Genomic DNA, 24,680 nt, shown 5'->3' with positions numbered 1-24,680 from the left:
CATCGCCGCGTACTGCCGGGTGTGGCGCTCCGGCGTGTAAAGCCGTTAAGCAGCGGACGCTCCGCTGGATGTTTGGTCCCCTTGTTGCTGAAATATTGATCAGATCCCGGGCAGGGAAGCAGAGCCTGCGATCCCGCCGTCCCCATGCATAATTGAAGCGTTTATCTCTTAGTGTGGCACGCCAGCTGGGAGCAGGAATTAGACCCGGAGGAAAGCTGAAGGCCCGTCCGTGCTGCTGCTGCTGCACTGGCTCCTCGGGTCCATCAATCATGCGGCTTTTTCCACACAAAAGGGGTTTCATGGGCTCGCTACATTTACCGTGGGAAGTGCCATGCCTTGTAAAAAGTGTGTGGAAGACAGAACTTAACAAGACTCAATATAGGTTTGTGTTTTGCTGCCGGCCATTTATCTGAGCTCCGTGCGGTTCAAAGGAGGACTTTGGGCCATCTCGCGCTCTGAGCGTAAAGGAGCAATATGTTAAAATTGTTGGTATTATTTTCCTCATTGTCAGCAAAGTGAAAGTCTTTGACTTCCAAAAAGGGAGAGGGTGGGGGAGAGGGGAGGTGCAGAGACAAAGCCAGAGATGCTCATTGTTGGAACGGTGGAAACTCTGCGCTTTCTTGTTTTTATCTTTTCTTTATCATTCTAAAAAGGTGTAGCGTTAGAAGCTTTCCTTCACTGTCATTCTGAGTTCTCAGTCAATACGCGCACCAGAGATTTGGCTTCATCAGACGTCTACATTCAAACACACATCGAAATCGATCGATAACGGATGGAGTTTTCCCAGCCTCTTTGTGTCAAATTCACATAAAGAAATAAGAAGAACAAAGTCGTGAAAACACGCACTTGTGTAAACAGTCAAGTATGGAAAAATCTGAATACCAGCTCATACAGTTGTGGGTGATGATGATGCACATTGCATGAGTATAAACGTACATCTTGATTAATATAATTACCACATGCTGTTTAACACACACCTCGTGAAAGAGTTTAAAAAACATTTGGCTTTGGATCTGATGTTTCACAGAGAGGCGCTATAATTATAGCGAAGCACTTACAAGCAGTATGAAACCAGATGTGATCCATAAATGCACAAATTAAACACACCGAGGCAGAGCAGATCGCTGTGGTGACGTATGTTCATGCCATGTCAACAACCCCACCTTCCCTTAAGCCTTGCAGAGAACGGGCCTAATCAGTCCTCCTTTATCAACCATCCCCCGGTTAAGGCAGTTATGTAAACCAGGTTGGAGAACCCATAAGCCACACATTTGATATATGAGGTGATAATTGCACCATTAGTGAAAACACCACCTACACGGTAGAAGATAAAGAGCTGTGTGTACATATACACAACACACGCGGTGCATGGAAACGTCTGTGGCCTGTAGTCTTTCTTTAGGGCAGGATGCCTGACATCATCTTCCACCCGACATGATTCGCTCCGGCACCAAACAAGCACGAAGTGCCGCTTGAGTTCTTGGGATCGAGAAGGTCAAGAACCGACGTCAACGCTGAAAGGCCCGGCGCGTCCACGCAACTAACGACCCCCCCGGGGAACTTTTGGCGGACACGACGGGATGTCACTGATCTCACTACGCCGAGCGGGGCGATGAAAGGGAAAGGGAAACGGCGGGCGCAGCTGTAGAGAGATGTCAATCGGGTGGTGAAAATAGGTCCAATCAGAGTGTGGGAACAGAAATATTGTCCATTTTCCTAACATGATTTCACAGCGCAACTATTCATTGTTTAATAGGATTACTGTTACGTTTCCATTGTTTAAGAGTTAATTACTTCTTCTGGCAGTGGGGACGGGTACTGAGGAGAGGGCTAACTTCAACAAAGGGAATGAAAATACAGCAGATGCTAAGCGGGCGTACAATAGTTAAATCACAAAGACCAGCTGTTAATTGCTTTCAGACAGTGCTCTTTTTTTGCAGTTATGACGTATGTATCGATAGAAACCGTATATAGATGCCAGAATCAATAGTTACCTATCTCTCCTAAAAACTGAAAACCCTGACATGCTACGACTGTTCATAATCAAAAGCCGTTGTAATAATGAAGATCTTACCGACCAAATGGCATGATAAAAACATATACACAGGTTTAATGATTTAGAAATTAAATCATTGTTTCCTCTTATCGTTTAAACAAAGACTCTACACTAGCTTTTCATAATACATTCGATGTTATAAGTATACTACGATCATCAGAACATCCAGACATTCCCGGTTGAATCAAATGAGCTTCCTCCATCACACTTGTTTGCATGTAAACAGTCTGAAACCTCTCGGAAGTAAACAGAGAGGCACGTTTCTCGCGGTTTGATTCAGAGGTGAATCGCGTGCGCAATCAAACGTGACGGAGCGCCGTCGACGGCTTTCCGCACCACGTGCTTTCCAGAGAGCAGCGAGAACAATGGAAGGAGGTGGCGGGCTTTAACTGGAGCTGACAGCCTCAACTTGGCAACGTATTGTGTGCTTTAAAGAGGCGAAACTTATGCTCTTACGGGATGAGTGTGACTGCCGTCATGTATTCCTTTCTCCGAAGGAAGAAAAGTTTGAGCCGTGCGGGATCGCTCGCTTTGAAAAGAACTCGCTCTTTGGAGGACAACTGTTAGAGGCTCAAAAGCGGAGGAATTTCATGACTGATGTTTAAATGCTTTCCCATCGGTCCTCTTCTGCCTGTCAGAGCTCTGAAGTCGCGTGATAAGGCCGTGTGTGTCTGTGCGTGCGTGCGTGTGGTTGTATTGTTTTCCTCACATAATGGGGACCAAGACGTGATGGTCCGTTCTGCTTCAGGGGTCCCTTGGTTCGGGCCGGGGTTGGGGGCTTAGCATAAAGGTCATGTGTAGACATGGGGTAAAAGTTAAGGGGAGTAGAAAAATAAAAGGGTAGAAACATAAAATATGCGTGTGTGGGTTGGTGTGTTCCTCCGTTTGTTCTCGGCAGCGCGGCCTACATCACGGCAAACAGCATTTGGAGACCTAGAAAAACAGAGGTTGCACGGACAGGAACAAAACGTGGCCTTTTCTCCAAAGCCCTGCTGTCGGCCTGATAATGTTGCACATAAGAGAAGAAACCACCGGCTCTCTGTGAAGCCGGGGAGTTAAAAACGGAGCGATCGCAAAAAGACGGACATTTCTCTGCGCCTCCTCCAGTCAGTGGACTCCCCCGTGTGTGTTACAACAGTGCCCTCTGGTGGCCACAGCTTGCGCCACCTTTGTCTGAGGAGAACAGTTACCAAACCATCTGAGTCACGACGTGAGAGAAAAAGCCTAGCAACTGGTAATCTGGGGGATTGAAGGCACGGATCAAGACGGGATGTTCTTCAACCGGGATTAGAAAAAAAATAAAGAAACTTTTTGTTTTACAGGTTGTAAATTGACTTTGCCTAGAGATTTCTTTTCTTTTTTTTAAAGCCAGACACTTTCACAGTATCAGAATTAAATCAACGGGAATGTAAAAATACGCCTGTTTGTGGGTGTACATTTACAAAGCTCTAAAAGCAGCTTTTACAAGATTTGAAAACCCAAAAGTAAAACATCCAATCGTTCCACAAACGTGCACTTTTGAAATAACAGCTCCATAAGTCAGGCCTGACAACTCGAGAGCAACACGTGGAGAAAACTGGTCTAGGAGGAGCTAACTCTCTCTCTCTTTAATCGCCGCGCATATTTGCTTTTCCCCCGATATTAAAAGCAATCCATCATGGCTGACTGGGGGAGGTGGGGCCCTCGCCATTTTCACCACGCTCCTGTAACTGAAGAAAGGATCCCCCCCCCCGCTGACATTAGTTAGATATCAAACAGCAATTTGCCACTGATAAACACCAGCATGAATGCAAGTGCACCGGGCCAAATCCAATAAAAAAAAAATTAAAAAGATGGGGCAGCTCTTGCATGCGGCCCGACACGCAGAAGGCCAGCCCCACTTCATCATCCTGATAGGAGGATCGGGTTTATATTATAACCCTGCATAGATGATGGGGTTTGGACACTTATTGGGATACCAATTGGGTTTTCATACGGATTCTGACCATTACGGCGGATCAAAGGATGCGCTGCGAGAGATTGTTTGATCAAAAGAACATCGGGCCGAGGGAAGAAAAGAACGCAGATGGTGATAAAAACTGGAAGTCCGAATGTGCCGTGCGCTGTGACTCATTGGCGTAGAAAAGACGTCTGCAACACTGTGCATCCGTCAGAGCGCTACAGCTCGCGGTGTTATTTCCGTCAAAGGGAGTTCACTCCTTGAGAACTGCCTGCTGTCATTTGCGCAATCAAAGGAAATCCTGAAACTGGCAGCACCTCCTTTCGTCGGCCCCTGTAACTGCAGGGTGAACTCAGGTGTGATTGAGTAACTGAATGAGGGCCCCGTTTCATTCAGGCGGGCTGGAGACCTGGTCTTGTTCATTTAATGGCTGTGGAACTAAAGACAACGGGACCTTCATCAGTTTCATCAATTGCACAGACCTGTTTTTACCCTGAAGATCAAAAATGGCTTCTGTTCATAAAAGGGCCCATTGGTTGCGAGGGCTGTCGGCTCGCGACTTCAGCCGCAATCTTTCTGGCACCGTCTCCTTATTCGCGAGGAGCCGATAGTCTCGCTACGGCGGTGCGGCCGTACTGCAGCAGCCTGGTGGCGTTTTTCAGGCGATTCACCGAAGGCTCCTCACTGAAGCGTGGGCCTCCTCCGCTATCAATGTGGATTCATCAACATGTCTGCTTGAACTGAAGCGTACATTTTAAAAAAGGAGCAATGGACGGGATGTTCTAACCATCGTTGTATCATTTTGATACGATGAAAAAGTCAAATAAGAGTATTTGTTGGAAACGAGTAAAAACGTGTTATCTCATGTACATGACAAATGGATAAAATAAACTCCTGCATGTGATCATTTTTTTTTCTTTTTATAGAAGAATAGAAGGATCCAAAAAGACGGGGACCTGGTAAATGCATCTAAATATCAAGGGCTGAGATGTTTCTGCTCTCCCAGGTTCAACACTGGTCTCACTTTTGCTTCTTGAAGACTAGACTTAGACTAATCTGATGAAATACAAAATATTATAGTCAATCAGACGTAGTTCATTTTAGGAATTTAACAAGTAAAACTAATCAGAGTTCTGACAAGTAACGTTGCACTGTGAATCTTTGACTTCAATCATGGTATGAACATCAATTTTAGTTTGGTCCCCCTTGTTAGAAGCCATCAACTTTAACTTTGATCAGCGTAGAGGAAAGAGCCCGGCGAAGCAGCGCGGCCCTGACCAGAGGGGCCTTGCTAGACAAAAGAGACCCTTTTAACTTGAATGGATAGCGTGAAGACGATCCGATTCATGGCATATTTGATCTCTCGTCTATTTTGTCCTCCGCAGCTACGACGTTCTCTTTAGCGTTTTTCAAGAAGCGATTGGAAATGACATCATCAAAGCGCTTCCTTCAAAGTACATCAGACGCTGCCATCAAAAAGATGTTTCTTTGTTCCCTTTTGTCTAACGAGGATTACAGAGGAGAAACGACACGTTGAACATCGATTGGGGGAAAGTAAAGAAATGGAATAAAACAAACTTTGCCCGAAACTGCAGGCCAACTCGATTCACATGGACTCCCAGAGAAAATGTAGATCCCATGTACAACTAAGGACGGTGCGGCAGTTAGCGCTTGGTGTCGCTGGCTCACGAAATACCGCGACCTGCCAGATGTCGAATCATTGGACCCGTTCTGTGCAATCAAATATTTTGTGTGTGTGCTGGGAAACTGGGAGAGCCCAATGGCAACAACAGGTTAATGTGGGTCTGCTAGGATTCCACAGGTGAGAAGGAGTGTGCAAGATGCTTTACCGGGTCACTACGAAAACACACAGATATAACAAGCTCAACTGCTCCAAGCACGCAGACTTCCTCAATAGCACCAAGCGTGTCCGGTTAACAAGGACACGTCAGTAACTCCTGCCCCCCCCCCCCCCGGTGCGCTGACACAAGGAGTGTATTATGGTTAATTGAACTGTGTGGTTTCCGTTCAGGTTACACTAATGATCTCTGGTCAAATTGTGGCTATTAAGCTCACACACGCGAGACTGTGCTCTCATCTTAGAACTGTTCTACTTAGGTTTGGGGACTTCCTTTGTAATGATCAGGACTGCTTTAAGCAATATTTAATGAATGCATCATGTTGGCATCAATGTGATTAATTCCATTTTTTTAAAGGTATATAATCTGGTTTAGCCAAATCCAATCATTTATTTTATCTGTCTGCAGTTTCTAAATAAATCGTTAACAAATGTAGTATAAAATGTTCTAGAATAGTACTGCAGAATAAAATGATAAATCACCATCGTGTGATTTAGAGCCATTTTAAACATATGAACCCTGTAATAATAATAACTGAACCCATTTCACCAGTGGTGACTAACCTGATCCCTTATTGATCTACTATTCATCGTGCCTGTATTGTCAATAATTTCCTTCTGTCAAACCCCCTGTAACTGTGTGGTTTTCATAAGAAGTGCTCTCAGCAGGGTAAGAAGACAATGATGAGATGGGACTTGTTGAATGCAACTGGAATCACTTTGTAACTAACAACAAACTCAGGAGTGCAGAAGAACACAGTCTGATCATCACTGCTTGTTAAAAGCCTTGAGTGGTCGAGCTTCTGAGATTGTTCCAATTAAATAATGATTGTGCTAAACAATTCGCCTTAATGACCATTGATTTCACTATATAACTATCAACGCAATACTAATTAAAAACAATATATGAGAAGTTAGAAAGCGAGCCTGCAAACGTAACACATGTCAGCTGTTTGCAGGCTTCTGACAGTAAAGGTACCTCGTTGACGGGGATCTTTTTGTTTTTCATCCTCAGGGAGGGACTCTTCCACGTGTTCCCAAAGAAGTGCTGATGGCTTCTATCAAAAAGGGTCACTCGCAGCTGGTAGGTCACCTCTTGTCCCCCACCTGTCGTCTCCTGGGCCTACAAGAGGAGACACCTGCATTAGTCACAGCCACGGGTAAACCCCAGAAGATTTACAGGTATGAGAAATAAAAAATAAAAAAAACTTAAAATCTAATTTTACTGCTGAACTTCTCAGCGAAAAGCCCTGACTGGGTTTCTCCACAGAACTTTTTACAAGATCCAAACGCTGAATTCTGCCACCATGTAATAACCTAAATTCGCTTAAAGGGTTTATAGTTTCATTGAGACACTTAACAACGTGAGACTCACTAGTGGTGTTTGCTGGAATATCTCTCAAACTAGCCATTGCATCCTAAGAGTGGTACATGTTACTGGCCGGTTCACCTCTAATCATCAGGGGCCTCTGTCACATCTTTACTAATAGGATGGAGACGCGTTCAAAGACCACCACCTTTATACCTCGACCCCATGTGTTCCTAAAGCTTGGTGGAGCGTTTCTCGTACTCTGCGCGCACATCACCTGCGGGAGGTGAGCCGCGGTGAGCCGGCTGAGGGTGAGCTGGGAGCCGAGGGACTGGGTGAAGTGGTTGTCCAAAGCCAGGCGGACCGTCTGGCTGGGCGGAGGAAGCACCCGGCTTCTCTTGAACACTTCTCTCCAGCCGTCCGCCATGTCGGGCGTGTCTTCTGTTTTGACCATATCCTGCAGTAAGTAGTAGAACTACGGTGTCGATGCGGAAATTGAGGAATAGAGCGTAAAAAGGGGGTTGTTACCGCGTATGTTATCTCTGCCACCCGTTCAGATTTTCAAACTCGCGGCCGCCATGTTGGAATTGGAACGTTCTACTAAGTGAACAGGGGGGGAGAGGTGTTTATCAGCGATTGCATTAGTATGTTCGCGAGCAAAACAGCAATGCAAATATACATATTTTGTATATGACAAAGGTATATATGGACCGAGGAAATTCTTCCCCGAATTTGATCGTAAAAACAGTTTTTCACAATGTTTTCATTTAAAACTGTAAACCTTTTTTTTGGTATGTCCCAATGGGCTGCATCAGTTGCTATGGTAATTTTCACCATCCCGGTCCACAGTTTAAGGTCTTGAATTCTAAATCTAAACAAAGCATCCACTGTTGTTTAAGTATAATACATGCTTGAAGTAGTGCATATTATAGTAATATAAATACATGATTGTGTAAAATACACTAGTTGAAGTGTACTAATATGAAACGACATTAATTAATCGAGCTTAATCGTTTAAACTTGAAAGGTGGCCCAGTGTTGGAGAAAAATTCAAGTTAATATTATGTATTTATTTTGTGACATTGGCAGTGGCGCATCTCTTTGAATTTAAACACCAAGCGCTTTGCCTTCCATGTTTTCTAGTAACAAAGTGTTATTATTTATTCTAGTATTGTACATAGGCAGGTTTTGGTGTCATTGATTATTGCTATATCCTGACTCTTCATGCCTCTCACTTCACACACACCTGTAGCTTCCCATGTACCAATTGCGACATACAAATATGTTTACGTATTAATGCATCATAATATATAATACAAATAATAAGCATGTATTGAACAACATTGTGTTGTTATAGTGTGATAATATTATATTACGTGGGGCAATGCAATCTTGCCTTCATGACCATGTGCCTATTTAACGATCTTATCATTTTTGATATTATTTATACACTAAATACTTTTTATACACTAAACACTTGATCCAGCAGCTAAAGACAATGGAAGGACCTGACCAGCAGAGGGCAGCCACGCGCCGCCTGACGGGCCGGTCGCAGCGGAAGAAGAAACGGAAGGAAGCGATACGTACAAAGTGCCTTCAGTGCAATGTCCGGACTCCTCAGAAACACAAATAAACCCGTGAAAATTAGAGGTTGCAATGAAACTGGAAAGTATGGAATTGCGGCGAAAGACATGAAAGAGTTGCTTAAAAAAGCCTGCAAGATATTACAGGTGAGCTTCTTTGTTTTTCTCTGATCTGTTTGAACAAGTGCTGGACCTCCAGCTGCGCGTCCTCTACAGCGACTTTAGGTCATAATAACTAAACAGGAGACAAAAGGAAGGTTCAACCGGCACGCTGACACAGGCACCTGCATATAAGGTTACTAGATAAATCTTTACCTATACGAGACCAGTGTGCTTAAAGTAAGCGCACAATCAAGATCTAAAAAATGTTCCTCTATATATTACATAAGACCAAGTGTGCTTCAGAGGTAATAGAAAAAACATCGGTCGGAAAAGAGCCAAAAGTGAAGACAATATCTTACTTTGGTCCAGAACCTGTTACGATTACTGCTGTGTACATTTAATCATTTCCAGTTGCCATCTGCTGGTGCTCACATCTCTTTGTATGCGGATGGGACCATCGTGACGGAGGACTTCTTCCAAACTCTGCCGGACAACACTGAACTGGTTCTTCTGCGCAGAGATGAGACATGGAGTGGAGGTAGAGGAGTCATCCACAGATTTAAATCGCTTCAACTGTACATGCATGTGTCCTCCTGACCAGAAAAACTGCAAGTTAGATGGTGGGACGTTGTCTAACCCTCGTGGTTTCAACTCCAGCTGTGTCCGACATCGGCCAGTTACTGAGCACAGACCGGCATGCAGATGCCCTCGTCGAAGCAGCGAAAGGCCTCCTCTCTGACGAGCCGTCTCCTAAGAGGCGGAAGATCCTGACGGACCTGCTGCACAACCTGCAGGACACATCTGAGGTGGAGAAGAGAGAGGATGATGAAGACTGGTTCACAGGTACAACGTCCACTGGGTTCACTGCAGCAATGTTTGTTTGGCCAGGCGTGGACCAACTGAGACGTTCGGACATCGGAAAGGTGACGGCTGTGCCGCTCTCAAGGTCTTCCTGCCTGAACATTTTTTTTATTCCTTAAGCTTGGCTTCTTTTCAGGTGTTGACACTCGATTCAAGACCAAGTCCGCCTACATGAAGTTCAACTGTGGGAGCAGAATACGAAGCTACATGAAGGAGGTGAGGCTCCCTTTTTTCTGTTCGGGCGTCCGAAGGCGAGTGGCACGACGGTGTTAAAGCGCGGCTCCTCTGTGTGTTCTCCGTCGTCAGCTGGACGCCGCCACCAAAACCATCCAGAGGGCCGCGGTCAGGGCGGAGTTTCTGAAAACCACCAAATGCCTGGCAGAAATGCTGAGGTCGGCGAAGCACAACGGCAGCTACTTTGACAGGACGGAGAAGGAAGCCCATCGGCTCTGTACTGCGGCAGGCTGGTTCACCTGCCAGGTAAGATAGGGGTCAACCACACACACACACACAAGGGGGTCACCTCCCCCTATGGCGCCTTTCCATAAAGAAATGTGACCCTTGAAACTTCCGAAACGTTTAAAAAAAAAAAAAACGGCACCTGTTTTTGAGCGCCACGTTTCCACCTCGTCATCTCCTCAGGGATCATTTGATCAGGAAGTGTGCCGGTCCTTCCACTCCATCAACCCCTACGGCAGCCGGGAGAGCAGGATCCTCTTCAGCACCTGGAATCTGGACCACAGGTCGGACTTTGTTAGTATATTAAAGACAAAGGGTGAACAGAGCCTCGCTGTAGGTTTAAAAAAATAATAATTCATACATACATGTCATTCGGCATCGACACCACGGATACGGCCACCATCCTCCGGGTGACTGGCAACAGACGCATCTGAACGGCATACGCGCTGATTTGAAAAAGAGATTCTAAAACATTTCTTCTTCTTCGTCGGGTCTCCAGGATTGAGAAGAAGAGGACCATCATTCCCGCCCTGCTGGAAGCTCTGCAGAGTCACAAGAGCGCTGAGGTCAACCTGGATTACTTCTACCACCTGCTGTTCACCCGGGACAACCTGAAGCTGGTCCACATCGTGTGCCACAAGAAGGAGGCCCACCACCTGCAGTGCGACGCCAACGAGATCTTCAACGCGGCAGGAGACAAACGGAAGGGCAAAGGCAAGAAGAGGCCCCTGATGTGAAGATTTTCACCTCTGCCTCCATGCAGGAGGGTCGGCTCTGATTTGTACGAGTTGCACTGATAATGATGTGAATGATTATATTGGAGGCGACTGCGGATGATCCAATCAGCGAAGGGACCTCGCATTTTTGGCCTGTATTTTATTTTTATTAAACCATATTCTGCTTCTGAACCAGTGAAGCTCACAGAGCTTTGTTAGACAATCAAACCGAACCAGGGAACCATGAAAACCGTTTATTTGTCTTTGTTGGCACGGTGATGTAGAAATGCATGGATTGATTTCAGCGGCGGTCGCTCGGACAGGAAGTTGCATAGGAGTGAACCGCAGCAGTGCAATTACCTCAGACGACTAGATGACATTTGTCAGCCTTAAATCACCACTTTTCCACAAACATTGTTGGTCCATGATTGTTTTTTTGTATTTTATGTTTGCAAATGTGAACCTAGCAGGAACCCAGAGAAACGTGTTAGCTGCATCGATATACTTCCACAGGTTATAATTCACAGATGTGTTATACAGTATGTTAAGCAGCTGCCAAAAAAAGACTTTGCAATGAACAATGAATATGAGACACTTGGTGAACAATGACATTCCTCTCAAATGCTAATATTTGATATTAAACGCTGTCTACGTGGATCTACTCGTCGACACCTCCTTCCTTTCTGCATGTACACAACCTATAATTGAATATAAATCGATTAAATGTTGAAGTCCAGTACTGTTTGGCATTGATCAAGGCTGTATAAAGCAGCGCGTTACGTAGCCCGATTTATCTAAATGAAGTGCCGCCAACACAGAGCATGAATTCAGAAATAAATAACAAAACAGGCACTATTGTACAAACCGCCACAGGTGGACATATTCATCTCAGTACTGTAGCTGCATCAAAAGGTATCAAATGAAATAACACATTCAGGCATTTTAAAACAATTTGGCAGGTCTGTGTGTTTGGAGTTTCCTCGTCAGGTCGACAACTGGAAATGTCCCAGTTGACGCCGCGCTTTGAGCCATCAGCCGAGTCCTGACCAGCGGTGGTGAACTGGAGCCAGCGGGTTCTTTAGGGCACGTGACCCGCATCGCCCCGGGTTACTTCATCACCAGTGAATGGCGAGCACGTCCATCAGCGGGTTTTTTTTTTGGGGGGGGGTCCAACTCTGATGAGCCGTCTCATTTTGGCGGCGTTTTCTCAAAGCGCTTTGGCGTGTTGACTCGCTGCGAAGTCCTCTAATGTCCTCGGTGCGCTGCCCGTTCACTCAGCGTCCCCTCCGCCCCTCGTCTCCTCTTGGTCGCTGTCCTCTGGTGCGTAGTAGTGTCGTCTCCTGCGCTCCCTGTGGACGCGGCGGGACGTCTCCGACGATCTTTGAGGGAAGTCCTGCAGCGCGGAAAAGGGGATTTAAGGAATTAATTTAACAGGGACAGAATCTTACCCTCAAACTATGAGAAATAATAGTTTGCAGGAGCCTTTTACAGGCTAAATAATCCAACCTGAGTCACAGAATGTCCCCATGGCAGAGAAGAAAAAATGATAAAGAACAGATGCCTCACCTGTACGGCGTCCAAGTTCCCAAAGAACTGCTCGACGGGAAGAATCTGATTGCTGTCGTCGTCCGGGAAGATGTTCCCCACGTTTTTGCTGGTTTCCTCACAATCCATGTCCTCGGACTCCCGCTTGTCGCGGGCGCCGTTCCCTTTGCGGCCCTCCGGTTCCAGCCTCGCCCTCAGTGCGTTTTCTTTGCCCTCCTGGCTTTCGACCTCTGGCGACGCCGAGCACCTCCTCCTGCCTGAAAAGTGGTGGCACTCGCAGCTGATGCGAGAGTCTTTCTCGAGAGGGACGTCTGCTTTGCTGTGAACACCGACGGCCGAGCTGCACTCTGCTGCCGGCTGCGTCTTTGGACCGTCTGCGCATCTCCTTCTTGACGTAGAAGCCTGGGTCAGGAGGAGGAGGATGATGATGATGCTACAGTAAACCATGATCAATTTCCTTTGCTCTTATACCGGCGTAGATCACCTGACGTAAATGTCCAGTGTAGAGGGAACATAAAGTTATTGTTTACAAATTATTTGAGTTAACCTCATACAGTCCTTTCACTCGGGTTTACAAGTTAAACACAAACCTGTCTGGAGCCGATCTTCCTCTTTCTGGGCTTCAAGCCGTCAAGTTGACCGGGCATCTGGAAAGCATAACAGGGGTTTATTACATCACATGCGGCAATAGTCAATCATAGCGGCTACTTCATGGGACAGGGTGGTTTTATCTGGTTTCAATTGGCGGGGACAGTAGGAAGCCAAATCGCAACCAGCTTCAGAAACCCCACAAGGAAGGAAACTTTTTCAAAACAGAGTGCGATTCATTCATTGATTGGCATAATAAAACTTTGTGGAAGGCATTAGTTGCCCTTACGCTGAAGCAAAGGTCAAGAAAAAAATAAGGCATTCATCTTTTCCAATTATTGGATCATTGGACATTTAGATCAATAAGCTGCTTTAAGATGAATGATCCGTTATGTTAAATACTTTTTTGGACGATACAACATGTGGGATTTTTTCATGCCCTCCACCTCCATGTGTTTCACAAAAAAAAACTTTTTTGAATTTAGAAAATCCAACAAGGGCCCGGTGACGTCACTGGTTAAGCTCCTCCCCCAACATGTTGACCCCGTGACTCGAGACCTCCGGCACACTGCGCGGTTTATCGCCGTCAATCGCGTGCACTCATCGGAATGTAAGCCCATAACAACAGGTCTAATAAACGATCGGTAACGGTTCATAAAATGAGACTATCCCGGTGACATAGATGGGGGGGTCATTAAATTCCCTGAGCACTGTGTGAAAAATAAACCATCATGGCGAACGAAACCTGCCGTGAGTCAGCCGACAGGCAGCTAATAAATAAACGTTACTCCATTAAAGCGTTAGCTCCTAGCTGCATTGCTAGCCTCGTTTGTCCGCTCACACGTCCACATATCGGACCCTTCCGTCAGCTCCGGCGAGGACTTTGTTTCCCTCTGACAGTTAAACATCGTCCCATTCCGACACCGTAACCACGGACAGCGTTGACGTTACAGTAAATATTGTGTATTGTGAATAAACCGAACATTACCGTAACCTAACGTTAGCTTACCTTGACGCCTTCCATGCGCACACTTTTGCGGCGTAATGCCTCTGTTTTGCGGCGAGTATCGTCGGTGTATTTTATTATTCTTCGAACAAACGGATCGGATCAGCTACACATTTGACAGGTATGGATCATTTTGTAGCGTATCCCAAAAAAAATCCCTCCTGCTTCTTCTTTGGATTTTAATGTCAGCCTGCCCCCTAAATGCCGCACTGCTGCCACCTTGTGGCCTCAGTGGACTCCTACAGCGTCCAAACATTTGCCCCTGGTGGAACTTGCTCTCACTTAATGTACATTTTCTTCAGCCCATCGTGTTATTTTTTCCACTTTAATAAACTACACTGCTGCTGCTGTTTCTTTACTTACTCGAGCTTTCCTTATGCCATCCTTCACACAAACCATTGGACCACAGTGCCCCTTATTCTCCTGAATCCATTTTTTGGGGAGATCTGCGTTATAAAAAAAGCTTCGGAACTATTACAAACTATTCCTTTTTTGAACTTTATTATTTATCATTTTTATTTAAATAATTTTACTGACAATTTCAATTGATTATTTTGACACCACTCAAGACGTCTCAGCGGTGCATGTGATCAGATTTATTTTTTCCGTTGTCGATATTTACCTATTTTTTTTCCTACCTACCTAAATTACGACGAGTTTATTGTGTAAACTTGTTTAAAAGTGTGTAAGCGATGCCGTTTTAGTTTAACTTCTGTTCTGGGGGTTGGTTTACCTGGGTAATTTCAGGTGACATAATTGGAGGAGACGTCGTTGACAACGCGTCATTCCATAAATTGTCCACAAGAGGGTGCTGGAGTCTTTATGATGCACCTCCTGAAAGCCACGCGCAACAGTTTGTGCTGTCAAGGAATATTAGGAATGTCATTTCTTCCTTATCTGTGTGTTGCCCTGAATGCTGTTTGAATCTATTCCACTTAAAAAGAATAAGAAAAGAAATTGGCATCATTAACATTGACATGACCAATGAGAGCATCTTGTTTACAGGCGGATTATTCTTATTTCTTCACGGGCAACACATCTAAGCGGCCACATTTAGAACGTTTGTGCTCAACACCTGAAAGTAGCGCGATGATTATTTCATCGTATTGTTTTGCATCTTTGTACTCCCAAACGTATTAAATTAATACATTGTATCTGTATCGCTTAACTGTTTCCATTCATTTCTGAGTAATTTTTATCATTATAATGATCGAATATCATAGATTGATAAAATGTATCATTATAACGGCTCATCTTGCATTATAAGCTCAATATTATTTAAAAGCAATGGCTTGGTTAAATAAAAAGTGCGTTTATCGGCCCGTTACGACGTAGTGGCACAACGTGTGTGTGTGTGTGTGTGTGTGTGTGTGTGTGTGTGTGTGTGTGTGTGTGTGTGTGTGTGTGTGTGTGTGTGTGTGTGTGTGTGTGTGTGTGTGTGTGTGTGTGTGTGTGTGTGTGAGAGAGTGTGAGTGCGAGAGAGAAATGAGACGCCCGGGAGGAGATCTTTAGGGCGAGGAGAGGGTGTTTGGATGGGGCGGGGATGGGATGGGGGGAAGGGGGAGGGCAGGTATTCAGTCATTCTGACACAGAAAGCCAGAGGAGAAACCCGAGTGTTTCCCGCATCACATTCCCGCACCCAGAGCCGATGCTTGACTCCTCTGTGCGCCGTCATGGGCCGACGGGGCCCCGGGGCCACTTCAGCTTTTGCGCTCTCACGCGTCCGAGGGCGCATCGTCTGGCTTCCAAGTGAGCGGGCACGGCGGTGATGGACTCCACTCGGACCAAACGTTTTTGACACACTATGAAGGCAGACGGTCCAGCACCAGAGGGTCTCCGGGCGCCGCACTGAGAGCCATGGATCACTTCTACCGGAGAAAGCGGGTCGGTCTGCTGAAACCCTTGCTGAGTCTGTCCCTCGTCTTTGCGTCTTTCCTCATGATCCACAAGCTGAAAGTGGCAGAAAAGGACGGCGTGGGGCTCAAGCGCGCGTGGGACGCCGGTTGGTGCGGCTCCAGGTGTTCCCCCCTCAAGAAGGGAGCCGTGAAAACTAGGTCGGACTCCCCGGCGGCTGGTTACGTAGCGGACGCGCCGCGCGTCTCCAACGTGACACCGGCCTTCTGGGACGCGCAGGTTCTCAACTGCAGCGAGGACGCGTCCGTGAGGACCAACGACTGGTTCCGGCGCTTGGACCCGAGGTTTCACCAGTTCGTCCTGCACAGACACTGCAGGTACTTCCCAATGCTCATCAACCACCCGGAGAAATGCGCGGACGGAGAGGTGCACCTTCTCATGGTGGTCAAGTCCGTCATCGAGCAGCACGACCGGCGGGAAGCGGTGCGTAAAACGTGGGGCCACGAGCACACGGCGGACGGGAAGAAGATCAAAACGTTGTTCCTGTTGGGGAGCCCGACGACCGGCAAGGACACCAAGAACCTCCAGAAGCTGATCGAGTACGAGGACATGATCTACGGGGACATCCTCCAATGGGACTTCATGGACACCTTCTTCAACCTGACCCTGAAAGAGGTCAACTTCCTCAAGTGGTTCGACATCTTCTGCCCCGGCGTGCGGTTCATATTCAAAGGAGACGACGACGTGTTCGTGAACACGCACAACCTGCTGCAGCTCATCGGCTTCAAAGAGGAGGAGCGCAAGGACGCCGAGTTGTTCGTGGGGGACACCATCTCCAAGGCGATCCCCATCCGGAACCGGCAGAGCAAGTACTACATCCCCAAAGAGCTGTACGATAAGCCGTACCCGCCGTACGCCGGGGGCGGGGGCTTTCTCATGTCCTCCCAGCTGGCCAGGAGGCTCTTCGTGGTGTCGGAGGACCTGGAGTTGTACCCCATCGACGACGTGTTTTTGGGGATGTGCCTGCAGAAGCTGCGCCTGGCCCCCGAGATCCACCCGGGCTTCAGGACCTTCGGCATCACCCGACGCAAAGTGAGCCCCATGAACAGCGAGCCGTGCTTCTACCGGAACCTCATCGTGGTGCACAAGCTGAGCGCGCAGGAGCTGCTGCGCATGTGGAGCGTGGTGCACAACGACGAGCTGGTGTGCGCGCAGAGGACGTCCATGTGACCCAGAGGAGATCCGGGATCGATCCTGATGACTTTCTAGCTGAACACATTCTGTTGCACGTTCTGCACTAATTCTATGTGGCCAAGGGAAGCAACAACTACAAGAAGAAATACATATATGCAGTGCCGGTCAAAAGACACATGGGAAAGTTACTGTATACATCTATTTTCATTGTGGTTTTCTCTTTCTGTGTGTCCAATTCAAAGGGCTTCAGCAGCTTGAGGTTCTCATCTGCACTCGTCCCACTACTTGGATTTCTTTTTCCATTATGTGAAACCACTACTCAGCAGTGTGCACACTCCCCAGGGACGGTTCCTGGTGCCATCTCAGCTTGTATTTTTTATCATCTGCTGTCATCTCAGTAAGGGAAGGTGTTGTAGAGGTTTTTGTGTGTGTTTGTGCAGGCATGAATGAGACGGAACTCTGAAACAGCTGATCCTTACATCTGATTTCAGTGGGACTCTTAAGACACATGGTGGACCGAACAGTTGCATTTATACTTGTCATCCTCTTTTATTTTTTGTTGTTGTTGTAGGGTGCTGAAATTGTACAAAATTAAATAATTTGATTGTTTTAAGTTAATATATTTTCAATTCCCGTGTGTAGAATTGGCAGAGTTAGGCCAAAAAACCAAAGACGCTGAAAGGGCTGTAAGTGTGCAGATTGACGTGTGATCATGTAAATAAAACCGGAGCTTTGCCAACTTTGTAAAATGCAGAATTACTGTTGTATCCTTTCGTTCATGGACGATGAACGACAAACCACATCTGCGATGTCCAGCGTCATATAGCTTTATTTAAACAAATACAGATATAAATACTGACTATTATGCAAATGAAAACAGGACAAATATACACTTTTGCGTCATAGATTCATATAAAAGCCAACGTGAAGGATTGGGTAGTTCAAACCAAAATATACTTTTATGCATCAACAGTAAATGTTATCAACCACATTATCAGGTATTATTCTAACATAACAGTTTGCTAAAATAAGGTTCAAAAACCTGTTTTAAGAATGGTTTTTGCAGATATGTCACAATCAACATCATCATAACACTTTGCAGTACAATGGAAGTACAATTTCTAGCATTAAAAATAAATCTAGCAAAATATTATCAGTTTAAAGTCCTTCGGACTGTCCGCCCGGGTCAGTCTACGTCATGTTCAACTGCATACAATAGATCCATCTCTTTAGTGTGAGTCCGGGGAGGAAGACAAAGCTGTGCTACTTCGTCAAGATCGTCAATCAGCAGTAAGAAGGAAAATAAATTAAGGTCATACTATACTGGACACTTAGCATGTGCTACTTCATTCCTTCGATATAATTTATAGAAAATGGAAGGAGAAATGTAAACGGATGGCAGTGTGTTGGGTACACTCGCGTTGTCAAAGGCTCGAGGATGCTTATTCCTTCACAGTGTCAGTCGCTCTACCTGCGCTCTGGGAAGATCTAGTGACTGATTAAGTATTTAATGGTATTATATACCCGGGGATTTTCCTCAAGAGTTGTGATCCAAATCTCATTAAATACAACCCCGTAAATCCTTTAAGTAAAAAAAATGTACAGCTGCATTAGATTTCATGTATAAATTGTTTTGTACGTTCGCAGCGTCTGGAGACACAACGCTGATGACATCACAGTGATGTCATCAGCGAAAGCCCGTACTACCAACTGAGGGCGTGGAGTTGGAATGAAGGACATCTTTGATCGTTCTTTAAACAACAACAAAAAAAAACTCCAGCAAAACTCCAGCGACGGCGGTAACGTGAGCCGTCCAGTGCAAAACCACGGTGGCGCCGGTGGCCTCGCTCCAGGAGCCAACCATACCATAACAACAGCTTCAGGAGCAGCAGGGGTCAGACGGGATTGCGTTACAGCGGAGAAGCAGGGCGGCCTTCGGGTGATGCGTAAGGACGTTCCTCCGTTCTGGGCTAAAGCAAAAAACATGGCGGCTTCAAGATGGCGGACTCTCTACGTAGACACACATAAACGAAACGACGTGGTTTCTACACAAAAAGGAGAAACATAGTGACGTTTTCCATTTCTTTTCTGCTCACAGATCCCCCTAAACACTGTGCCTTACATGCACGCCACCGACCCGTGTCGAGCTCTACATCTCCTGCCCGTCCGCGGTCCCTCCAACAACGGACACGAGCAAATTGAAATATAAGAGGCTCAAAAACAGAGCTCTTCTGTAAGGGGATACCAGCCGACAGCACACGGTGGGCACATGTTTGGGAGCCCGACAGGTGTGTGACGCCGGACTCTTAAGATACAGACAAAAGAGATCCAACATCCAGATGTCTTTTCTAAAAGTGGCGCTGTGCAGGACGGTGGGGAGGAGTGTTTGTTTCTGCAGGTGCCTCAGTGCTTCCCCGGAGGATGTCCCCTGGCCCGGGGGGCCAAGGCCGGGATCCGGCTGCCTCTGCCCATGGCTCTGCCTCTGGCCCCGACCGACCAGGCCTGCTTCAAGTTGGCCCCATCGCCAGCCCTGCCTGGAGACACACACACACACACACACACACACACACACACACACAAACACACACACAATCGGTAAGGGAAACCTTTGAACAAACTTTAAATTCAGCAAAGCAGCCTGCATCACCTGTGATGCGAGTACAAACATGGCTACACTGTTGCCCAGGTGGAAATACCGCCTCTCTGCCGCTCTTTGACTCCGCACCGTCACGGAGTCTATGCAGTCACCAGGTTTACTGTCAATATGGAGCGAAGTGACACTGACGTGTACGGTGAAATGTACGGAGGCATTAGGAGAGGCCGGCCAGCAAGCCTGAGATCAATGACATCATGCAAAACGAATACGCTTTTACGGAATAAAAGATGAACCATTGGGTAGAAACAAAGGGCAGAGGTGCAAAAAGAAAATAAGTATTTCATGAGGCGATTGTTTGAAAACATTAACCAACTTCTTCCTGGGCGGAAACCCTGAAAAAGTGAACCTATGAGCCACTGTACATCACGCTGTGGATGATGCCATTTGCTTATCGGAATTTGGTTAATTTGGCGACACTGGTGGTTACCGATGGCAACAGCTGGTGTCTCGAAAAACGTGCAACATTGTTCACATTTCACTAATATATAAAGAATTAAACATTTACCCATTAATACGAAGCTAATAATAAGGTGTTGAACATATCCAGCAGTCCACATCCACTCAGTCACTAACGACACATTTAATCTCAACACCTTTTTTTTTAAATATGCCTCATTCAAGGAAACCATGATGGAAAAGTTACAACGTGACCATTTGACCAGCAAGCGTGCTACAGCTTCCACAGCGAGTGTTAGGGAGGCGGCTGGGGTCGGGGGCGTCGGGGGGGTGTGTGTGTGTGAATGCTTTACCTTGTGCCGGCTGGGTTCTCTGGGACACCGCAGTCCTACGGCAGTTTTGTTTACAGCCCTCCCTCCCCATGAGGTGAGCCTTCCAGGCCTGCCAGGGGGACAAAGTAGCTCAGTGAGTACGCTCGTCTCCCGGATGCCTTCTTGCCGGGGGACGGCCGCGGGTGACTGTGGGCCCAGTCAAGGCCCCAACGGCTTCCCCTCCCTCCCACCAACACTGCAGTCTTTCATCAGCGAGAACGAGCATTTCTGTGAGTTATTTTTTCTCTGGTTTCTTTTTGTTTTTTTGTATTTAGGGTGTGTGAGGTGGGGGGAGTGTATGTTGCGCGTCCCACTTTGAATGAGAACACAAATTCGGTATCTATGGTTGCAAAGTGATGGTCGCTGTACATTTGGGCTCGATGTCTCTCGTACCTTATTCTACTTTGGCGTCAGGATGTTTGCAGGGAATACAGACGGTTAAACAGACCTGAAAACTGGTAATAAAGTGTTTAATTTACGCCTCGTTTTTGTTTCTCTTGTCTAAATGTCGACAAGGACACACTCAGAGACACGAAGGCTAAAAGGCCTTTTAAAAAGCAATAATAAGGCTGCGTTAGTGTTGTGCACGGCTTATCTGTAACAGATCACACCTGGTCCATGCTGCCACCAGCCTAAAGGCCCATTTCACATGACGTACATCCGGCCACAACACCAGACCGGATACCCGGAGCGGCGCTTTTAAATAATGTCAGTGTAATAATTGTAAGGCAGGAAAGATACACATTATAAAGAGGCATTAAGATGGCAGGTGATGGTCAGACTGATTCCCGGCGCTCTCGTGGGTCCTTGAAAGACGAGTTTGCATGATTCATTAGGCGCCGCGGTGGAGGAGACGTAACGGAAGACACACGAAAGGCTACACTGTCGTTTCATCTGTTAGTGGGTCACAGAATGTTTCCATTTTAAACGTCTCTCACAAAAAGCCTGCAGATGAGAAGCTGCAAGAGCGTTGATACGTGAGCAAACTATTTTCCCCGCTGGTTAAATAATGTCATTTTTCACATTGAGGTTACGCCAGGTGTTCAGGGTGTCCCACAAACGTTGCAATCATCACACGCAGCAGGAAAACTGTCTATTCTGCTGCAATCAAAGGAAACATACGCATATCCAACCTTACAGAAGCCTTCTTCTGTCCAGTATTCATAACTAATACCAACTAACTAATATCAAAATAACTGACCACAAAAAACATTTTGGGAAAGCCAATCCATTAAAAATAAATGTAATTTATATATTTTTACAGCTAAATCTGGGATTGGTCTTCTGTGGCCCCTAAACTAACAGGAATGTAAAGAATGTGACGGTATCTTTTTCATTCTGAGACACATGAAGCGGCCCGTTATGAACAAAGGCCGCTTTGAAGCCTGGAAAGGAGCAAAATATCAGTGTTTTACCTCGACACCTGTTTGCTCCTCCGGCCTCACATTAGATGCTTTTTGAGTCTCCGTGTCAATATGAACGATAAAAAGTCCGGTTTGGAGGACATCTGACCAAAAGGAGCCCCAGTAAAGTCTAGAAAGCCGCACTGTGCCAGAGACCCAGTTTTTTGTTTGTTTGTTTTTTATTATTTTGTAAGGAAACAATAAGCTTTATGTGGAAAAATAAACACACGTTGCTTCTATTTAGCGATTGGTCCACATGCTATGATCTTATTTAAATCAAGATACTTCTTCACACAAAACATGACAGATGTCAGTCAAAAGAAATGGTCCAGTTTGGTCTCTCATGCTTTCTCACCTCTGTTCTTTTACTTTAGAAACAAGTCTAGTTTTTCCTTTCGATGTGAAACAAGACATTGGTGTTCAACTGTTATTGATTGCCCAGATGTGTTGATCCATTAAATATCTGAGCATCCTTTATTCACCCAGGGTTTAAACTCATTTATATCTGCCTGGTAAAGAAAGCTTTTAAATGTTGTCCACCGTCTTCATGGATCAACAACCTTAAATCATAGTGAACTTAAATGCTTTTCAAACTATGGGAAAATCTGTTGTGGCCAGGGTGTGTGTGTGTGTGTCTCCACCCATCGTTTTAATGAGTACCTCATCTGAGAACTTCATCTGATATTGTGCCGAATCCGGTGAAACAAGATTATTACTTCATAGAAATCGACTTCTTCTTGCTGGTTGTCTTGTTTACCAATGCTGTCATACAGAGGCATCGCTACGACGGGGTTTCATGACTTGCATTGTGTGTGTTGTTCTCATTCTTGGCCAGGTGCCCCAAGGTGAGACAGATCATTGAGATAATGAAAAAAGAAAAACCTGAATCTCACCTTCTCTCCGGGCAGGAAGTTGTTGTGACACAAAGGACAGTGATTGGAGCTTTTTCCAGAGATGGGCCCTGAAACAGACACATGACACCTTTTTAAAGTACCTAATATACAATTACAGAGAATGTCCAGAGAAAAGGAAAATGACACCCGTGACAAAACACCTGAATAGGAACAGGAACATCAGGCGGAACTCAATCCACTGTTTTTCCTCCTTTAAATTGCTGACCAACAAAGGTAAGACAGACGTGAAGGTCATGGTAATACAAAAGGCTCACTGGCATCAATTATCTATGGAGACAAACGGCTGGCAATAGAGACGTAATGCAAATCTTTATACAACAACTCTGCGTCTTCAGTTTCGTACATTTACAGTAAACTTTGCCTTCAAATGGGAACAACAAACGGGAACCAGAAGTCCCCATAAGAAAAGCCGACCTCAGCTTTCATTAAGTAAATACTGGCAAGAGGGCTGTTTGTACTTTCCCATAGTGTTAGTTTCAAACAACCGGCCCTGCTCATCATCCGTTAGAATGTCAAGTGGAATTTGGACACGGTGCTCTGGAAATACGTTTATATCAGAGGCTTTAGTGACCTCACAGCCACGCGTTGAAGTTGTGTCAAAATGAAATAGTGGAGTCACTAAGTAAAGGAGCTTAATCATGCACAGGTTCAATTGGAAATGGGCCAAATCAGATATGAAGCATCTTGTGTGTTGGTACAGACCAAATGGAACCAAAGAGCCAGAGGACGCTACATATGATACCAGAGATATTGTCGCCCCAGTCCTTTGCTTTCAGTCTTTAAGCTGCCGCCGATGCCCAAAATATTACCAGTACTAAACCTAACAAGTAGTTACTTCACTAGGCTTCCATCAAGTGTAGGATTTGTGGCCCGTAATCAAAGTCAATAAAATTGGCAAATGTAAACATCAGACTAAGTCATCACTAAAACCGCACAGTGCACACAAGTCTGATAGCAACTTCTATGGAAAACACAGATATGTGGAATTGGCGGCACATTTACATAGAAGAGCATGTCTGAAAGGATCTCCTGTAGTGCTCATTTGTATGGCTAAATGACGAATATGACACAAAGGATGTGCTGTGGCTTGATCAGAGTTATTTAAATAATGTTGTTGATTAACAACTTTACAAAGTTAAAGAGACAGTTTTTTTAGTCATTTTGGTTTAATTTGTAATTGATCATACTGTCTATGTGTCTACGTGTCCTGATAGCCTATTGATTATAACTTTTATGTGCAATATCCAAACTCTGGCTCTGGACCTTCTCTGCATGTCGCATATCTCCTACTGATTACATCTGTGTCTAAACTATAACCATCCAATAAATACAAGAAAAAGAAATAAAATCCACCGTAATGAAAACAAAAAGCATGATTTTCATCTCGCGTTTTGCACGACGGATTGAGGCCGAGCGCTCACCGTTGCAGGCGGGGCCCTGAACGTGCCGCGTCAGATCTTCAGAGGCCACGGCCTCCGAGCAGCGCGGGCACTGGCTGAACATGGACCTGCTGTCACATTCGCCGAGGAGGTGCTCCGTGAGGCTGGCTATCTCCACGACCTGCGGACACGAGGCAGAAGTCCCTTTGGTCTCTCAGGGAGGACTACGCGCACGCAGACACCTCTGAGAGGGGAAACGTCTACCTGTCGACATTCGTCGCATCGCCTCAGCATGGGACAGTGTTTCCAGTAGTGAAGGTCCAATCCGTCCTCTGTGAATGAATCCTTTTTCCCGCAGAATATACACAGGCTGAAATGGTGGGGAAAAGAATGCACCGTCTATGAAAGCTGAAAACAATAGACCCGTGATGTCAGGATCAACATGCCGTGTTGCCACGTTACTCCAGTCAACTTGATTCAAAACGTCTCCG

At 45.9% G+C, this 24,680-nt stretch overlaps 5 protein-coding genes across 16 annotated transcripts in view; 2 read left to right on the top strand and 3 right to left on the bottom strand.

The window, feature by feature from the left end:
• Window positions 1–7,767, bottom strand: part of nphp4 (nephronophthisis 4) — a 118,931-nt gene extending 111,164 nt beyond the window's left edge. For 4 of the 7 annotated variants that reach the window (XM_078093777.1, XM_078093762.1, XM_040193297.2 and 1 more), the window contains exons 1-2: window positions 7,440–7,767; window positions 6,833–6,976 (exon numbers count right to left, since the gene is read on the bottom strand). In XM_078093777.1, coding sequence (XP_077949903.1) covers window positions 6,833–6,976; window positions 7,440–7,616 — 321 coding nt within the window. In that variant the 5' untranslated portion in view covers window positions 7,617–7,767. The remainder of the gene's footprint in view (window positions 1–6,832; window positions 6,977–7,439) is intronic. The other 3 variants (XM_078093770.1, XM_078093772.1, XM_078093790.1) reach the window with 1 other exon arrangement.
• A 247-nt stretch (window positions 7,768–8,014) lies between these two features.
• Window positions 8,015–11,540, top strand: dffb (DNA fragmentation factor, beta polypeptide (caspase-activated DNase)). Its single transcript, XM_040193364.2, has 7 exons — window positions 8,015–8,892; window positions 9,259–9,385; window positions 9,505–9,690; window positions 9,845–9,924; window positions 10,015–10,188; window positions 10,351–10,451; window positions 10,667–11,540. The coding sequence occupies exons 1-7, from the start codon at window positions 8,767–8,769 to the stop codon at window positions 10,902–10,904; spliced, it is 1,032 nt and encodes a 343-aa protein (XP_040049298.2). The 5' UTR covers window positions 8,015–8,766; the 3' UTR covers window positions 10,905–11,540.
• On the bottom strand, window positions 11,123–14,285 carry c2h1orf174 (chromosome 2 C1orf174 homolog). The gene is made up of 4 exons (XM_040193375.2): window positions 14,026–14,285; window positions 13,019–13,075; window positions 12,450–12,830; window positions 11,123–12,276 (listed from the first exon to the last, which is right to left on the bottom strand). The coding sequence occupies exons 1-4, from the start codon at window positions 14,038–14,040 to the stop codon at window positions 12,154–12,156; spliced, it is 576 nt and encodes a 191-aa protein (XP_040049309.1). The 5' UTR covers window positions 14,041–14,285; the 3' UTR covers window positions 11,123–12,153.
• Window positions 14,286–15,604: 1,319 nt separating this feature from the next.
• Window positions 15,605–17,819, top strand: b3gnt7l (UDP-GlcNAc:betaGal beta-1,3-N-acetylglucosaminyltransferase 7, like). Its single transcript, XM_040193356.2, has one exon. The coding sequence runs from the start codon at window positions 15,880–15,882 to the stop codon at window positions 17,104–17,106; it is 1,227 nt and encodes a 408-aa protein (XP_040049290.1). The 5' UTR covers window positions 15,605–15,879; the 3' UTR covers window positions 17,107–17,819.
• A 62-nt stretch (window positions 17,820–17,881) lies between these two features.
• Window positions 17,882–24,680, bottom strand: part of cep104 (centrosomal protein 104) — a 26,336-nt gene continuing 19,537 nt past the window's right edge. For 4 of the 6 annotated variants that reach the window (XM_040193304.2, XM_040193305.2, XM_078093810.1 and 1 more), the window contains 5 exons: window positions 24,454–24,559; window positions 24,232–24,370; window positions 22,790–22,857; window positions 20,476–20,563; window positions 17,882–19,604 (listed from right to left, as the gene is read on the bottom strand). In XM_040193304.2, the coding sequence (XP_040049238.2) occupies window positions 19,474–19,604; window positions 20,476–20,563; window positions 22,790–22,857; window positions 24,232–24,370; window positions 24,454–24,559 (532 nt within the window). In that variant the 3' untranslated portion in view covers window positions 17,882–19,473. Of the gene's footprint in view, window positions 19,605–20,475; window positions 20,564–22,789; window positions 22,858–24,231; window positions 24,371–24,453; window positions 24,598–24,680 lie in introns of all 6 variants that reach the window. The other 2 variants (XR_013453428.1, XR_013453429.1) reach the window with 1 other exon arrangement.

Source organism: Gasterosteus aculeatus, chromosome 2 (genome assembly GCF_964276395.1).
Source record: "Gasterosteus aculeatus chromosome 2, fGasAcu3.hap1.1, whole genome shotgun sequence".
Taxonomy (NCBI): Eukaryota; Metazoa; Chordata; class Actinopteri; order Perciformes; family Gasterosteidae; genus Gasterosteus; species Gasterosteus aculeatus.
This window is presented reverse-complemented; position numbering and strand designations above follow the sequence as displayed.

Coding starts and splice junctions, on each gene's coding strand:
- dffb (XM_040193364.2), top strand. CDS start 8,767: ATGTCCGGACTCCTCAGAAACACAAATAAACCCGTGAAAATTAGAGGT. Junction 8,893..9,258: donor AAGCCTGCAAGATATTACAG/GTGAGCTTCTTT, acceptor AATCATTTCCAG/TTGCCATCTGCTGGTGCTCA. Junction 10,452..10,666: donor ACCTGGAATCTGGACCACAG/GTCGGACTTTGT, acceptor TCGGGTCTCCAG/GATTGAGAAGAAGAGGACCA.
- c2h1orf174 (XM_040193375.2), bottom strand. Junction 12,831..13,018: donor GGAAGATCGGCTCCAGACAG/GTTTGTGTTTAA, acceptor CTCCTGACCCAG/GCTTCTACGTCAAGAAGGAG. Junction 12,277..12,449: donor GGAACTTGGACGCCGTACAG/GTGAGGCATCTG, acceptor TCCGCGCTGCAG/GACTTCCCTCAAAGATCGTC.
- b3gnt7l (XM_040193356.2), top strand. CDS start 15,880: ATGGATCACTTCTACCGGAGAAAGCGGGTCGGTCTGCTGAAACCCTTG.